Source organism: Excalfactoria chinensis, chromosome 11, assembly GCF_039878825.1.
Source record: "Excalfactoria chinensis isolate bCotChi1 chromosome 11, bCotChi1.hap2, whole genome shotgun sequence".
NCBI classification, from domain to species: domain Eukaryota; kingdom Metazoa; phylum Chordata; class Aves; order Galliformes; family Phasianidae; genus Excalfactoria; species Excalfactoria chinensis.
In genome coordinates, this window is record NC_092835.1 from 1,986,885 (window position 1) to 2,003,331 (window position 16,447).

General features: G+C 48.8%; 1 protein-coding gene across 1 annotated transcript in view; it reads left to right on the top strand.

The window, feature by feature from the left end:
* The first annotated feature begins 3,781 nt into the window (after positions 1-3,781).
* Positions 3,782-16,447, top strand: part of ZCCHC14 (zinc finger CCHC-type containing 14) — a 41,830-nt gene continuing 29,164 nt past the window's right edge. Inside the window, exons 1-2 of the mRNA XM_072346120.1 lie at positions 3,782-6,231; positions 16,003-16,126. Of these exons, the coding sequence (XP_072202221.1) occupies positions 5,668-6,231; positions 16,003-16,126 (688 nt within the window). The 5' untranslated portion in view covers positions 3,782-5,667. The remainder of the gene's footprint in view (positions 6,232-16,002; positions 16,127-16,447) is intronic.

A 16,447-nucleotide genomic window follows, 5' to 3' on the forward strand; every position in this document is an offset into this window, starting at 1 on the left:
GCCGTCCCTTGGGATTGCTGGGCACAGGGGATGCATTGTGTTGGGAAGTTTAAGGCAGAGCTCTGGAAGCCGAGGCTGCTGCTGGAATTGGGCAGCTCGCTTCTCAAATCCCATTCAAATTCTTTTACTTTTAGACTCTGGGTTTCCACAGCAACAAGACACACAGCTCTCTGCGGAGTTCGGGGCTATAAATAAACCCTGGATCTATAGTTGTGATATTAGCTATGAGGACTTTGAGGAATTGCATGTGGTGACGGAGTGAAAGGCTCGGTGCTGAAAGGAAATGTGTTTAATGAGGAAATGATGGTTCCCAGCTCCATTTGGATTGTGGCTTTTTCTTTGTTCAGAGCCACCAAGGGCAGTGCCCGGTAAGGTCCTGCCTTACCCAGGGTGGCATTGATATCTGTAGGGTTGTTGGAAGTGGTGCCCCACAATCTCTGCTTGATGCTGTTCTGCACTCCAAAGGATTTCTTACAAACAAGAGGTGGCCTTCAGCAACTGATTCACAGCCCCGGTCCTTCTGGGGAGGCAATGAAGACTTGGGGTAGAACCTCATAACCCCATTCTCATTGCATGCTGCTGCCACACAGTGACCCCATGGCTCTGCTGTGTGTGTCATCCCTATTTAGGGAAGGACTTTACATGTGCTAACTTGAAGCACAGCTCTCAATCCTAATCGCTTCCCTGAAGTGGGATTGCTGTGGGTCACAGTCAGTGGGCAGGACTAAAGGAGAGCTGCCCTCACCTCTCCTCATCATCTCATAAACAGAGCTGCAAGAAGGAAGGGTAAAGATGAGCTGTGTTAGGAGCAGGGAGGGAATTAAATAGCTGTCACATGGCATACAAACAAGCTTGTCAGGGAGAGGGAATTGGAGGCTTGGAGCTCGCAGAACAGATTTGTATACAGTAGTGAGGAGGAGGAGATGAGGAAGGAGAAGAAAGGAAACACAAATCAAAGACTTATTTGGAGTTTCCTCCGTTGCAGACAGAAGGTCCGTGTTATTCAAACAGATGTACTGCGTGTCAGCAGCTTTCTTCTGTTTGTTATTTTAAGGATGGTCTTAAGAAGAAAATAAATCCCACTGGAAGGCTCTTTTATACCCATTTTAGGCAGTCTGTGGAGAGAAGCCCAAGGAGTGGGGCTAGGGAGATTCCTCCAGGCTGAGTGGTGCTGCAGCCCCTGCAGTGATGGGACCCACTGCTGCTGTTCCCCCAGCAGATATATGGGGAGATAAGGTCTGTTGGCACACAGAGGTGGGCTTTGGTAAATCCCATGTAATGCTGACAGGGGGCTGCTGATCTGTCAGCCTCTCCTCTGTGCCTGGAAAGATCATGGAGCAGATCTTCCTGGAGGTTATACACATGGAACAGAGGGAGGTGATGTGAGATAACCAAGCCATGACCAACCAAGTGTCATTCTACAATGGCTCAACTGCCTCAGTGGATGAGGGAAGTGCCACAGATGTCATCTATCTGGACTTCAGTGGGGCCCTTGACACAACTCCCCCATAATATCCTTCTCTCCAAACTGGAGAGAGATGGATTTGATGGGTAGAATTGTTCGGTGGATGAGGAACTGGTAGTGAGATTGTGCCCAGTGAGTGCTGGTCAGTGGAGAGGTCAAGTAGTTGGAGCCCTGAGCATCTGACAGAGCTGTAGGTGCTCCCACTCAATGCTGTGGAGGTGGACCAGGTGGCCTTTAAAGTTTCCTTCCAAGACACAAGCTGGGGCTTCTTTTTTAACTGATCGTCACACAGGACAGTGTAGAAGCAGCCCTTCTATTGTAAGACACAAAAAAATAGTTGGAATCAATAAGTAATACTGAAAAGAAGAGGCACTGCAGAGGAAACAGGCATCGTGCCCATCCTCTGAGGGCTCCGTCCTGCTCCCACTGAAATCAAAAGGAGTTTTGGAGTTGGCTGCAGTGGGAACAGGATCAATCCTTAAGGCACTAATTAGTACAGCTGGCTAAATAATGCATAATGAGCGGTTCATTCAGCTAATTTCATCCCCCCCCCATTCATGAACTGCTCGTGAACCAACCCCACTTTTCTCATTCTGGTTGTCGTTCAGATGTTATTTATGGGCTTCTTCAGGAAATAACCCCCAGTGTGTCACTGCAGCACACGTCTCAGCGTTGTCAATATATGATGTTTGCACAGAAGCGTTTGAAGTGCAGGGCAGGGAGGGCACACAGTGTTATCTTTCACCTAGCTGATAGTTCTGCAGTTAGAACCCGTGCTACACTTGCTAAACACTGTAAAGAAACACTGGATATTTATTGTTAGTAAATATTTGTGCACCTTCCTTTCTTCCCTGTGCTTTCTCCTTGAACGGATCGAGCTGGTTAGTGCAATTCCAACCCAAAGCCAAGAGGGGGAGGGATGTGATATGAAAACATCCCAAGGAATGTCACTGGAATATTCAAGTAAACACTTCCAGACTTTATTTTCCAGATGTGGCGGCAGCAAAGACCAAATTAATGCTGATTCCAACATCAGATGTGGGACACCAACTGCACCCTGGGAGCTGTGCACCCATCTTGGGCTGTCTGAGCTGTTGGGAGGGCCCCCATGAGGGGGGGGTTGGATCCATGGCAAAGGAGCTGTGCCAGTTCTAGGGCAAGGAAATGGAAAGTGATTGCAATGTGGGTCTTGTTTTGTGACGAGTCATCCAAATGGGACTTTGGGATACGGGGGGGGGGGGGGATTAATGTAGTGGGAGTCAAAGGGGAATAGCAGGGCTGTGATTGGGATGGTGGGAAGGGAGAGGCGGGGAAAACCGAGGATGTTTGTTTTGCAGCGGTTTCAGGGATGAATGCACGGAGGAAGGAAGCCGGGGGCAGCGTTTTGGCTGCCTGGGGCTGTGGGTTTTCGTGCTGAGGCAAGCCCCGTGGGGAACCAGGCGACGCCAGAAGGCTCCGAGCATCAACAGGGGCCGAGCAACAGTGAGCCAGGGGGCAGCTTTACTTGGGGGCTTGCAGCCCTATCGGTGATGCTTTCAGTAGGAAAAACACCCCGAGAAACCCCGGTGTCGCGATGTGTGCCCGGCAGAGGGCAGTGCCACCCGACCGGCACTTCGCTGCCACCTCCCCCCCTCCCTTTGCAGCCATCTCCGAGCCCCATCCCAACCGCGCACGCTCCTTTTATGATGCTAAAGACAAGGGATGCTGCCTGTCCGACATCTGGCCTTTTAAAATCATTATTGCTTCTTCTCACGTGATGTTTTTCTATGCTCTTCAAAGCCCGGGTTTGTTTGTTTGTTCAAAAGCAAAGGTTCCAAATCCCAGCATCTGTGAGAAACCTTACAGGAAATAACCCGTGTGTGCATTAGTACTGGAGTGCTCATGCCATGGCAATGTTTATCTTTCCCCTCTGTAGGGGCATGCAAGCCTATTGCTTGCTGTGTCCTGCCAGAAAAGAGAGCTTTGGGATTAGAAAACTGCAGCCCTATGGGGTTGGGGGGATGGGAGAAGTGGGCATCGGGATGGTCAGAAGTGAGCAGTTTAGGTTTGGGGAATGGGAAAGTGAGCTTTTGGAAGAGGACAGCCAGGAGGAGACAATGCTGAGCCACGCTTAGGATGCCCAGAAATGCCAAATGGGTAAATAGTTCTGCTTGTTTAATTATGAGTGTTGAAGAGCTTCCTAAAACAAGCAGAGAATGATGGAGAGCTCTGAGAAGGAGCCCTATGTGGGCTGAAGGCTCTGGGCAATTCAACAGGCCCTTAGGCAACAGCTTACACAGAGTTCTCCCTCTCATTTCAACAGGTAGAGATTCTCATCTCCTTTTCACCCCGTGGATGGATTATAAGCTGAAATAGCTCCTCTTCCATAAGGACCCAGTTACCTGCTTCACCAAGAAACCAAGAGCATTTTCATACGCCTTGGGATGTTCCAGCAACGTTGCACTGAATCCAACACACACAAAGATGAAGTTACAGCGGTGGATGTGGCTGAGGTTGCTTCCCTGTGCTGCTTAAGGAAGAAGAAGAGCTTCAGCCGTTGCTCTTTGTGATGCAGCATCAAAGCAATGTGAGAACAACGACCCAGACCTTTCAAGCTGGGGGTGAGAACTGATCCAGCCAGCATTGAGGGGGGGGAAAAAATGGGCCAGCACATTCAGTAACAGCTTCCCAGTGCGCTGGAAGACTGAAAGGAGGAAAAATAACTGCACCCTCAGTTAATATTTACTGATGACTCCAGCAAGGAAGGCTCCTCAGCTGCTGTTTGTCTCAAGTGTGCAGAAGGGGGATTTACACTAAGAGGGAACGGGATGGTGCTGGTGTCCCAAAAGCTGCTCTCCTCCAGGTACGTGGCTGTACCCCAGCACGACCTTCACCCTCAGCCCATGGCCTGGAGCAAGGCGACACATGAGCTGCAACGAAGCTGATTTATTTGGCTGAGGGTGGTTCCTTGCTTTGCCTGCTGGCCAGCCAGGAGTTCTTGGTGGCCTGGGACAGGATACACCAGGCTCCCTTGGGTTTCCAAGGGCTTCATGCAAAGCTGTTTCTGCTCATAGGAAAGGCTCCCAGTTGTCACGCTGCACTTCAGGTTAGAGATTGCCTTACTCAGCCTGCTGCTTTCAGCATGGATTCAAGCTGGGTTAAAGTCACCCATACAGGCAACAAAGCCACCAAGGGCTTGGTGCCTTAATGCAGACTGCCTGGCCCCCAACTCAATGCAATGCAAACCTAAGGGACTGAGAGCGCTTCCCCCTCATCTCCCTTCCTCTAAGGGACAATACCAGGCATGGCAGGAAGAGGAAGCCCGGCTGCTTTCCATTGCACGACGGATTGCTTTGCGAGCAAAGAACACAGAGAGGCTTTGGGCTTCTCAAGGACCCTGTTGCAGCAGGAGCCGTACGGAAGCAGGGCTGTGGAGCTGCACGATACGGGACGTCATGCAACCCCAGCGGGCTCCTGTCGGCTCATTACTGTCAGGTAACGACCCCCCCCCAACCCACCTGCCCGCGGCCCCACACAAAAGCCGCCCGCTCGCACCCCCCCATTCAACCAGCGGAAGGGGGCGGGGCTAAGCGGGCGCCTAACGGTAGCGATTGACAGAGGGAGGAGGCGGGGGCAGCACGCCGACAGCCAATCATCAGCCGCGAGTATCAGGCCGGGCCAATGGGCAGGGAGGTGGGCGGGGACTCGCCGCGAGGTCAGGCCGGGAGTGGAGGCGCTCGGTCGCTCCTTCTTTTCTCTCTCCCCCTCCCCGCGCCGGCTGGGACGCCTCACCGCGGGATCCCTCCGCCGCGGGCTGCTTGTGGCGTGTGAGCGCGCCGTCCTCCTCCGCGCTGCCTTCAACGAGGGATTCTTTCCCGCTGTTGTGTGCGTCGGGGCGGCTCCGGAGGAGGCCCAGCGCTCCGGGACGGGAACGGACGGAGGATGGAGCGGCTGAGGGAAGGAACCGCCCCGTGAGGGAACGCCGAGGCCTGCTCGGGGCCTGCCGGGCGGGGACCCCGCGGCCAGGCCGCGCCTCAGCACTCGGGCCTGCGCCCCCGGCGGCCGCCCTCGGGGGGGGCCTCGGCCGGGCCCTGCCCGCCGCGGGGGGCTGCTCCGTAGCGCCGGGTCCCCTCAGCCCCCGGGGGAGCGGCCGGCAGCGCGGAGGGGGCGGTGCGAGGGGTCCCCAGGTGTGCTCCCTGCGGGCCGGGGGTCGGCGGAGCACCATGGTGGAGAAGCGCTGCCCGCGGTTGCAGCGGGACGGGGTGTACCGTTGGTTCTCGGAGCTGCCCTCCCCGCAGCGAGTGGAGTTTCTGTGCGGCCTGCTGGATCTGTGCATCCCGCTGGAGCTGCGTTTCCTGGGAGCCTGCCTGGAGGACCTGGCTCGGAAGGATTACCACTCGTTGAGAGACTCCGAGATCAAGGCCAACAACCCCGCCGATCTGGGCAGCCTCACCAACCTGACGGACGAGGTGGTGCGCAGCAAACTGCTGGTCTCGCTCGCCCTGCTGGGTTCTGCTCACCGCGAGGCCGCCGGGGTCCTTTTCCGGACCCTCACCCACATCGATTCCGTCATCAACAACTATGGGCTGCAGCTCAACGAGGGCCGCACGGGGGATGAGTTCCTGTTGCTCTTCACCATGGCGTCCAACCACCCCGCTTTCAGCTTCCACCAGAAGCAGGTGCTGAGGCAGGAGCTCACCCAGATCCAGAACATCATGGCCAGCACCAGCAAGAATCCCAGCACCTCTACCCTCAACTCCATGGCGACCTATCCAGGCTGCCATAAGGTGGGTCGCACGCTGAGATGGCATTGCTGCAGGGTGCCCTGCTGTGACTTTCAACATAGACTCATAGAACGGCTTAGGTTGGGAGGGACCTTAAAGATCATTGAGCTGCAACCTCCTGTTGTGTGTGGGTTGGCTGCCACCCACCAGATCTGGTTGTCCAGGACTGCATCCATCCTGTATTTGGGCACCTCCAGGGGTGGAACACCCCCAACTTCTCTGGACAACCTGTTCCAGTTCCTTACTTCCCTCTGAGTAACCTACATTTCTCCCTTTTTAGTTTAGAACTATTCCCCCTTGTTCTGTCACTATCAGACCATGTAAAAAGTTGCTCCCCCACCTGTTTACAAGCTTCCTTCTAGCACCTCTCTTCTTTCAACCCCTTCTTTCTCTTACCGCAGGTGTTCTAGTAGTAAATGTCAGCCTGAGGGGTTGACAGATCATTCCTCTCGTTGATGCTGGGGGTAAAAAGAGGGCGTTTGAGGAGTTCTTGTCTCACTCCATGAGAAGAAGTTCACAAGCTGATTAAGAAGCATCAGTCTGAACTTCAGCTGATTGTTCCTGGGTGTGCTTCTGCTTCCCTGCTTCTGTCAGGTGCATGGAAGCCCTGTGATTTGACAGGGGTAGCGTGTGTCCGTATCTCTAGATGTGGGGGCAAAACATCTGTCTGAAAGTGGAAGGGAAGATCAGGTTGGGAAGTAGCTGCTCAGTAGCAAAGGCACCGTGGTGAGTTTGGGTTTGGGGCAGACAAATGTTTGGAGTTGTTGATGTTAAAGAAATGGTGGTGGTTGTGCTGGTCTCCCTGAACCACCTGGGCATTGATCCTGGTGTCAGAGGTTCACCATCATTAACTTGCTCTACAACTTGGCAGCAATGAAGCTAGGCAGTATCGTTTTAAAGAGTTCTGTTGGTAATGAGATCTATCAGTGAGCAATGAAGTGCTCCCAGCTGCCTCCAGCTCGGGAGTCAGGCTGTCCCATTGACTGCCTGTAACCTGCTTGGAAGTTCAACCCGAGTACCAAGGAAGTGGGTGTGTGAGCAGTTAACAGCCTGCAGCTCCCGAGGCTGCACTGACTCAGCCAGCAAATAACCACCTCACCCTTATGATGGGAGAGACTGTGTATACCTGAGGGCACAGAAATCTCTGCATTGGAATAGTATCCTAAATAAAGCTGTTGCTGAGGGCTCAGCACGGATTCCATTGAAGTTAAGCACTGAATCTCAAACTGAGACAGAAGTGTGTGCTTACTCTTCTGCTGAATGCAAATTGCTTTCTAATTTTGTGTTGGATTTGGATACTGCTGCTATTTTTTTCCCTTCCCAGCTTTTGTTGAGGGTTCTGAAACTGATTTCTCTTTATCTTCCCTTTCTGTGTCTCTAAACAGTGCTTATCCCTGACGTTTTATTTTAAGGGGAAGGAACAGAGTGAGGCATTGCCTCTATTCACTTTCAACCTGTACGTGAATAAAACAGACACGGAAAGAACGTCTCACGTAGAAAGGTAGAATTGAAACCAGGATGAGCTTCATGACAGACACTGAGCTATTCACACCTTCCCTTACTCAAAAGGTCTCCAGACCCTGAGATTGAAAGACTATAAATCATCTACAGGCTTTCCCAAAACAAGATGAGCAAGAAAAGGATGTAATTACACAGGCAGGGGAGTTTTTCTTAGGCTGTGCCTTCAAAGCTTCAGGAATAGTGCGTATTTTGTATAGGTGAAAAGCTCCATTGCTATTGAAGTCGATTTAAGATGGATGGAGAATCCATCCCGTTCTTCCTGCCAGCACTGAGGTGCTGTCACTTTTGTAGTCTCTGAAATGTGTGTTTTGCTTGAACAGACACAGATTTCCTTCTTTAAGATCCTTGAGGTCTCTGGATGTGGATAGCTCGGTCATTTTGCTACTTTTAGAGTGCGTAGCTGGCTTAGAACAACAGTTGGATGAAGTAAGTGGAAAAAAAATGCCTTTCTCCATTCAGCCCTGTTTAAATATGCACAAATAAATTCCAGCACTGCAGACTTGAATCTTGTGATGTTACCAAGCTGTGTTGTGACAATACTTGTGTTGTAACATCACCTAGGAAAAAAGAAACAACCAAGGCAGATGTCAAGAGAAAGTGAGCTGCCCTGGGCTGCTGCCTGCCAAGTCCTGCGCTCCTCATCCTCTTCAGACCTGGAGGTGAATTCCCTCCCCAGAGCCAGCGCTTCTCATCACTGCTGCTTTACTACAGCCTGAGTGACACTAAGCTGGTGCTTGCAGACAGTGCGGTGTGATTACCTTTCTCTGTGCAGTGAGAGTTCAGATCCTTGATGATCTGCACACCCCTTTTTCAGGGAGATGTGAGAAGGAAGGTTAGGCTGTTGGACAGCACTTTTTGCACAGTCAGTTCTATTAAACTATGACCCAGCTTGATACTAGCTACAACCTTTCTTCCAAAGGCCTGGAGCTTGCAATCCATCTCCCATCTCTTTCAGCTCTCGCAGTGAAACAGCTCCAAAAAGCTTGCATGTGATACAGTCAATGGTGTGAACAGTTGATACAAAATTACAGTAGAAATCATGATTCTTGGAGTTGTTTGAGGTGGGTGATCCCATGTAAGCCTGGTTAGCCAGGCAAGTCACTGCTTTTGTAGTTGCAAGGAGGTGCAAAACAGCTGCTGATAACTTTTTGCTTTAAGTTTTGTGCTTCCGGATGACTGGCTTATGTCCATTTTAACAAGATGCAGAGGAAAATCATAGAATGGCCTGGGTTGAAAAGGACCACAAAGATCATTAAGTTCCATCCCCCCTGTTATGTGAAGGGTCTCCATCCACCAGGTCAGGCTGCCTGGAGCCACATCCAGCCTGAGAAGGTGGCTGGCTCTAAGTTGGTCAGTGATCATCAGATAAGTTGTTTCTGCTTGCCAGTACAAAGTGAATGTTGAATTTTCTTGCCCGGAGTAGGCAATAAACTCTTCTGTGGAGCAGAGTCAGTGATTTCTGCTGTCCTGACCTGCATTCTCTGTTGCTTTGGAGCAGTGTTAATGCTTGCAGGACTTGAAGTGTGGGTTCTACAGACTTCTTGTTTGTAGGTGTGCAGTCAAAGGTTGGGTAGTTTTTAGAAGTTGAAACAGCATAGATTGTCTTCGGCTGAAGCCCGGCCATCTACTTAGAGCCTTGCCTTTTAAAACTTCTGTTCCTACAGGGCTTGTATTTTTAGATGAGAGCGATGCACCAGAGTTTTCAGGCTGTTTCTCCACTTTATCCTTGCTGTCTGTTTTTTTACCTTTGCCATGAAGGAAGCAGGATGGTACCTGAAGGCTCGTTTCTGTGCTGAGAGCTGAGGCTGTGGCTCTCCTCATAGTACAGGGGCTACAAGCATCAGGACACAGCAAAACCAGGGCTGAATGTGTGACCCACAGGGAAAGAAGTATCTCAAAGCTGTCTCCAGATGTCACGCAGATGCCTATCCTGTGTAACTTGCATCAGTGAACACCATCTTTTTAACTGCAGGTGAAAATGGAGTGCTTTTCATTCATCCTTGGTTGTTTTGGGGGCCTTTGGGAATGCTGTCCTTACAGAACCCCTTATACTTCTGTCTTATACATGATGAGTATGAGGGCTTGCTCAGACACCAGGACTCATGTAGGTATAATGTCGGTCTCTGCACAGACTGTTTTCTATGAATTCTTGTATCACCAGCAGTGAGGGCGTAACTCCTAGAACAAGAAGGGAAGCTGCTTGTGCTTCTGCCACCTTGTATTTCTGAAAGTTGCTTAATTAACTCACTAAGACCATTCTGTGAAACAAGGGAAGTAAGATGATGCTTTGGCTGCTTAGCACCTACTCTGCCCGCTGGCTGTGATGAGAGCTCTCCAGGGCAGCAATCTGGCTGGGGCTTCAGCTGCAGAAGCAGGGTCAGAAATAGGTCTGAGCACTGTTTGTTTGCAGCTGAAAGGAAATAAGTTGGTGACAGTGCAGTTCTGTGGCTGTTCCAGGTTGATAGCTTGTGAATGGGGAAAGAGCTCCTGCCCAGTCAGCTTCCAAATACTGCACCAATATCCATTTTCAGTTTATAGCATAAGGTGCTATTTTTCGACTGTGCTAATTCCACGGGCTTATCTGAAACTTAGAAATATCTGAAGGCCACTGGAGTCGTGGAGAGCTGGTATTTTGAGGGGTGTCTTTCAGTACTTTCTGTGTTAGTATCTGCAGCGTTTGCTGCAGGTGATTCAAAGCGCACACCCTGTCTTGAGAAATGCTCATGTTTTATATTCCACCTGTGGATTGATGAGGTTCTGTACATCGTGAACTGTACCAGGTTTGTGTGCAGAGCCTATTTGAAGTGCAGAGCCGGCAGTAGGTAAGCAAACCTAACAAGTATGCCAGTGTCTGACTTCAAAGGTACAGCATCCTTGTTTGGAAGCGTTTAGCCATTTGGTTTAGCGTTGGTGTGTTTGGGTTGCTAAAACTGAGATCCTGTAATTCTTCAGTGATTAGGTTACAGGCACTGCTTGCTGGCACGCTGGAGCACTAATTTCCTCTTTGGTCTTCTCTTAAATATGCAGTGGTACAGATGAGACTGGAGTGCCAGTTAACCTTTCCATTAGGGAAATGCTTAGGGTCTCATGGCTTGGATTACACCAGCAGACTTCAGAACTGGGTCCAGCCATTCTTTTACCTCCCAAACACATACACGTGGTGGTGGTTTCTTATGCCTACAATGGCAATGTAAATACTGTAGCTCTAAAGTCAATGTAGTGTTGACATCTTAAAGACAGTTGTTATTAAGGACAGAAAGCTTCTGGAGCAGAACGAGCCATGCTATGCTTTGAATGCTTGAGAAGCCAAAGGTCCTTCTGATGTCTGTGTGATTGGGAGTGTTCCAATGCAGAAAGAGGGACACAGGCCTCAGAGCTGAGATGGAGAGCAGGAATGATCCCAAGGGCTGGTTCTAAGGAGCTGTGTTTTGGTATTGAGGTATTTTTTGGCTTGTTTGGGTTATGGGATAAGTGCACATCTTTGCACTAAACGGTCACCAGGTCTTGCAGATGGCATCCACGCACAGCACAATGCAATTAAAGCCCCGTTACTGTGCACTTGGTGTATATTCCTGGTATTATGAGGTACCTGCAATTCTTTAAAGGATTTTTAGTGGATCATAGTCTATACAGTACAATCCAGACTTCTTTGGTCCATCTGTTCCAGTGAATTTATAGTGGAGCCTTGTAGCAAGTGGATGATTATACTGAAGTATTTAAGTACTGCATGCCTCATTTCATCCCAGTAATAGTCTCAGAGGACAAAAGCAACCAATCTATTATCCTGTTTTACTGTGAATTGTCTTCTCACCACCTTCCTACAAGAGTTGCTGTTGGAAAATATGGACGCATCCCACTTGTGTCTGGTTCTGCTTTTGGTGGGCACTAAGTATTGGAATTACATGAGTTTCTGGCATGTAGCACCTTCAGCTACATTTAGGTCCAACAAAGCATTTAGGTGCATGTAAACATAAGTGTGGAGCAGTGTTGAAGGCTCCAGTGGCTACATGAGAAGTTGGATGTGTCTGTGGGTGTTCCTTAAGCATTTGGGGGGAAAATCAGTAAGATACTTAATCTGGCAAAGGAGTAATTTTAGGCATTGGGAGTTCTAGGTATTTGCATCTGTAAGTGAAAGCAGGTTGGTTCTGAGGCTGTGGTCCTGGCGGTGGCTTGTTGCTGCCCCATCCAGCTCCTTCTGGGTTTCCAGTTCTATGAGCTTTTGGGCTTTCCTTTGCTGTTCTTTCTGGCTCAGACTTAACCTACTGCACAATGTCATGCATCAGCAGGCTGACATTGGAGTGTTAGCAATGCATTTCTTCTAAAAGATTTGGGAACCCAAGCCATCTATCTGTTGGCAAATAGCAGCTTATCTGCCGAAGCATGCAGCGGCTGTATCAGTGCCATCAAGCTGCAGCACTTCTGCAAACAGGATTGCACCGTGTTAAAGACCTTGGTGTTAACCTCAAAATAAGCTGCTGTTAATGCTCACTAATATGAAACTGGCAGGAGTGAATGCAGTTGACTGTTGTTTTTTTTTCCCCTAGACTTCAGTGTTCCGATTCCTGAGCGCTCTGTTATGTGTTACCTGCATTGGTCTCAAGGCAGGTCAGCTTAAAACTGTGCAAAACCTTTTGGAAAGGGGACTTCTGAAGGCAAGTAATGGCAGGGCTGCTTTTGTTGGACTTCCTTCCAGCTGCAGTCACAGTATTTCATTTAGCTGACTCCATTCTTAGGTTGGGCTCACTTTTTTCCTGTATAATGCATGCCTTAATAGGGATTGAAAACAATGTTTTATCCCTCTTGATGTACTTTTTTGAGCAAGTTCTTCCTTTAGATCTTATATCATTGTTTCCTTGAATGATAGGTCGTGCTACATTTTAGGTAGCAAGCGTGTTGATCTGTTAGCATTGGCTCCATTTCAAGCTAAATCAGCAAATACTTGGTTATTAAGCCATATATTTTCCCTGTTCTGTTTAGTTATTCTTAAGGGAATGCATGATTGTTGTTTTCACTTACGAAAGGAAAATAACAATTCTTACCACATTGTTTGACCTCCATCAGTCCTGTTATTTTTCTGAAAGGCTTTCCTGCATGAAATTGATGCTGTCCCTGGGGAGTGCAGCAAACAGTTCCTGCATCTGGCACCATGGATTTGCCACGTTTTGCTCTGCCTTCAGCTGTCCTGCCTGGTGGCAGAGCTGTGTTGGGCAGCAGCTGTTGGAGGAAGCCAGCAGCTGGTGGGGTGATTGCTCCTGGTGAGTTTGTGGTGTGCTTTCTGATGGATATACTCGAGAAAGCACTGCAAAATCCTAAAGAAAATAAAACCTGTGCCTGTTGGTACAGCTGATACTGAGAAGGAAACCATTGTGTTCTGCTGAACAAAAAGATGCTTGCTGGCAGTTAAAAAGGGAAAGATGTGATAATGGCTGAAGTTCTGGCAGGGGCTGCTGGTACCTGGATGCATTTGATGCCTGCAGTCAGCAGCAGAGCTTGTTCTTGGCCAGCTGCAAGGCTGGGGGCTGCAGGCTGGTGTCACCCAGGGGCCCCTTGGGAAAGATGGAATGGCTTTGCTACCATGGAGAACAGGCATAGGAGAATTGAAGCTGAATCTCAACCCGTCACTAGTTATGGTGAATTTTTTGCTCTTGTTATGGCGGCCGCTTTAACTTGAAGGCTCAAGAGTTGAGCCTGCTTTTCAATGGGATGCTGCGCCAAGGCTGGAGTGAGGTACAGTGAAGCATCTTTTAGTGCTTTATCTCTCTAGGATTGCATTGCTACCGTATTTGGTCAGTCTTCACGAAGTCTTTCTGCTGGTGATCTCAAAAATAAGGTTATTTGGAAATGCAGCCCCTCAGTCTGATGTTGTGCCCTCTTGACCTTGAATGATCTGCAGTTTTCTTTCCGCATGCATAAAGTGTCACTTCTGCAGCTTGTTGTGATGCATAGCCTGACTATTTCTGTTGTCTTTGTAAGGTTACCACCTTTGCTGCAGACTCTTGCTGCTTTAGAAAGCCAACCTTTGCCAGTTGTTCCTGCCGTTTGCTTCAGCCAAGACCTCCCTGGGCAGCTACGGTTCATCTCTTCCCAGCACTTCTCCCTGTCCTCCAAGGACATCGACCTCTGCAGCTCAAAGCTCAAGTTTGGGACAGAAGTTGATTCGGTGGTTCTAACACCAATCAGCTCACTAACAAAGAGCCCCATTTGGAACTCATCAGGGCTCTGTGATTGTTCTGGGCCCATCTGAAGCTGCTTGGCTTTGATGTGTGGCTGAATCAGTGCATGAGCAGTCGGGACATGTGGGCCAGGTTATTCTTTACTGAGCATATAAAAATTAAACCTTTCTGGAAGGAGCTGGAGGTTATTTAAAAACAAAATGCAAATTCTGAATTGCACGTCACGCTTATAGTAGGGCTGCTGGACAGAAGGGAATACGAGATAGGAGCCAACACATTGTGATGCAGGCTGCTTGCTTAGGGAGTTTTTTGAACTCGTGTGGCTGTGCTCTTATTCACTTTCAAGTCTTATTTTTATTTGCTGATCTCAATCTTTGGAACCTGGCTGTTTTGGGTAAGGTGGTTTTGCCTGAATGTAATGCTGTAGCTTACTGTGTTATTTAGCTGCCCTTGGGAGTCCTTCCCCTGGCAGCAGGCTGCCGGGGTTGCTCAGCCCAGAGCAGAGAGAGCTTAATGAGCTCCAGGAGAGGCACAGCGTGAGGGAAGCTTGCTGGGGAAGGCTGCCTTTGGCAGGGGGATCTGAATCATCTCCTCCTTCCTTCAGGCTTAGTTTAATGGCTCATCTTGTGAATGCCAGAGCTTGATGCTAGCTTTTCTTATTGATGAGAAGCTGTGCTGGGGAGGTGGAGAAGTAAACCTTTCAATCCAGAAGCAGAGTGCTGGTGCTGAGGAGAAAGGCAGGGGCTTGTAATCCTGCTTTCTTGTGACATTCCTCTGTCTTTCTGGGTTGGTTTCTTTGCACATGTAAGTTTTTCTGTGTCTGCAGCCATAGCAAGTCTTCCACTTGTATTACTGCCTTAAAATGTGCCTGAATATCAGTAGTAGGTGGGACCTGCAACAGCTGATTGTACAGAGCCAGGGATGTGCTGGCTTTGACTTGCATTGTCTGGATCTCAGTGCAGGTTGTCCCAGCTCTTGGCACGCTCTGATGTAAGCAGGGTGTGAGGGAGCTGCTCTGTGCTGCTACTTATCCTGAGCAAAGGGAAGCTGATGTTGAGACGAGCGTTTTCTGCTTTGATTCAACAGAGACTAAAATTGATGTTCGGTTCTAATTACAGCTCTGCAATACTACAGGATTTCACGTGAACTCAAGGTGTGGAATTGAAATGGAGGTAGTGCATTAGTATGAGTGCTTTTGTTAGCCTTCACTACCTCTTCAAAACACATTTTCCTCTTTGAGATACTTCCATCTTTGTGTTCTGTGCTGCTAATGTAACTGTTCATCCACTTCTGCTTCTCATTACCTACAGAACAAGAGAGTAATTGCCTTGCTTATGAGGCAGGCGTTGACTGTTTTGCCACAAGTAATAGATGTTTTTGTGTTGCTGCACAATTGTGAATGGTCCTGTGGACTGCAACTGAAGTGGGCAGTGTTTGATTCTGCGTTTTCTAATAATTTATGTTTATTTCTGTAATTTTTAGTGATGGTGGTAATTGGTTTCTTATGCAAAATGCAATAGAGACGGTGCACCTTAAGCCATGAAGTTGACTCTGATGACGATGCAGACTTCTGCTTGGGCATTCTCAGCTTGTTGTTTTTCACTGAAATGGGCTTTCAAACAGCAGAGACAAGGATTAGTTTTTTCCCTAAAGTGGATTTTGTTTCCTGTAGTTCACGTGGAAATACTTGGAAATGCCTTCAAGTCTGCCTCTGTGTAGGTAGGTGTCACAGCATAAAGTGACTGATGTTTTCCAGGAACCCTTTCTCTCTGTGTTCTCTCACTGCAAAGTTAAGGACTGCAGTGTGGAGAGCTTAATATCTCTACGATTGACTGCTGTGTGACTGTTCTTTAAAAAAGAATTATACTCTAAGGAGCTTAATAGATTATCTTGGCTAATCTAGATTTGTGAATAGCTGCTGACTACAACAACTTCCCTGGGCTGTTGCTTGTGGAGTATCAATGACATTGCTGCTGGCTTTTGGAAGCGTCCATCTCCTACCTGCCTTCAAAGCTGGAGCAAGGTTTGGTGTTTGAACACCTGAGTTTATGACATCAGATTTTTGTGTTTTTCTTTCCAGGTCACTGCAAGGTCCGAGACCCCCATAAACAGTGTCAGTAACAGTTTGGAAAATGTCCTACATACATCAACACATTCCATTGAGGAGTCATTACCCAAGAGGCCTTCAGGGAAACACTCCAAAGGTGTGTCCTTTTCTGCATGCCAACTTCCTGCGGGGGGAAAGAACACTTGTATCTCTATGGCAATTGGCATTCTTTTAATCCATTGGATGCTGGTGTTGTGCCACTTCAGTTCAGAGTTGGGATGAGCACAGGAAGTCGTGGCGGGCCTTTTTTTAGGAGGTGTTATTTTATCAGTCAAGTATGGTCAGCAAGTGCTAAGTGTGGTTATTCTGTTGGGAAAGGAAGATGTTTCCTAAGGGTTGGAAGACCCACGGAGATCTCACCAAATATACTAGCGAGTGAATCGGATGCTCTACCTCTCATTCTCATAATAGTGATGTA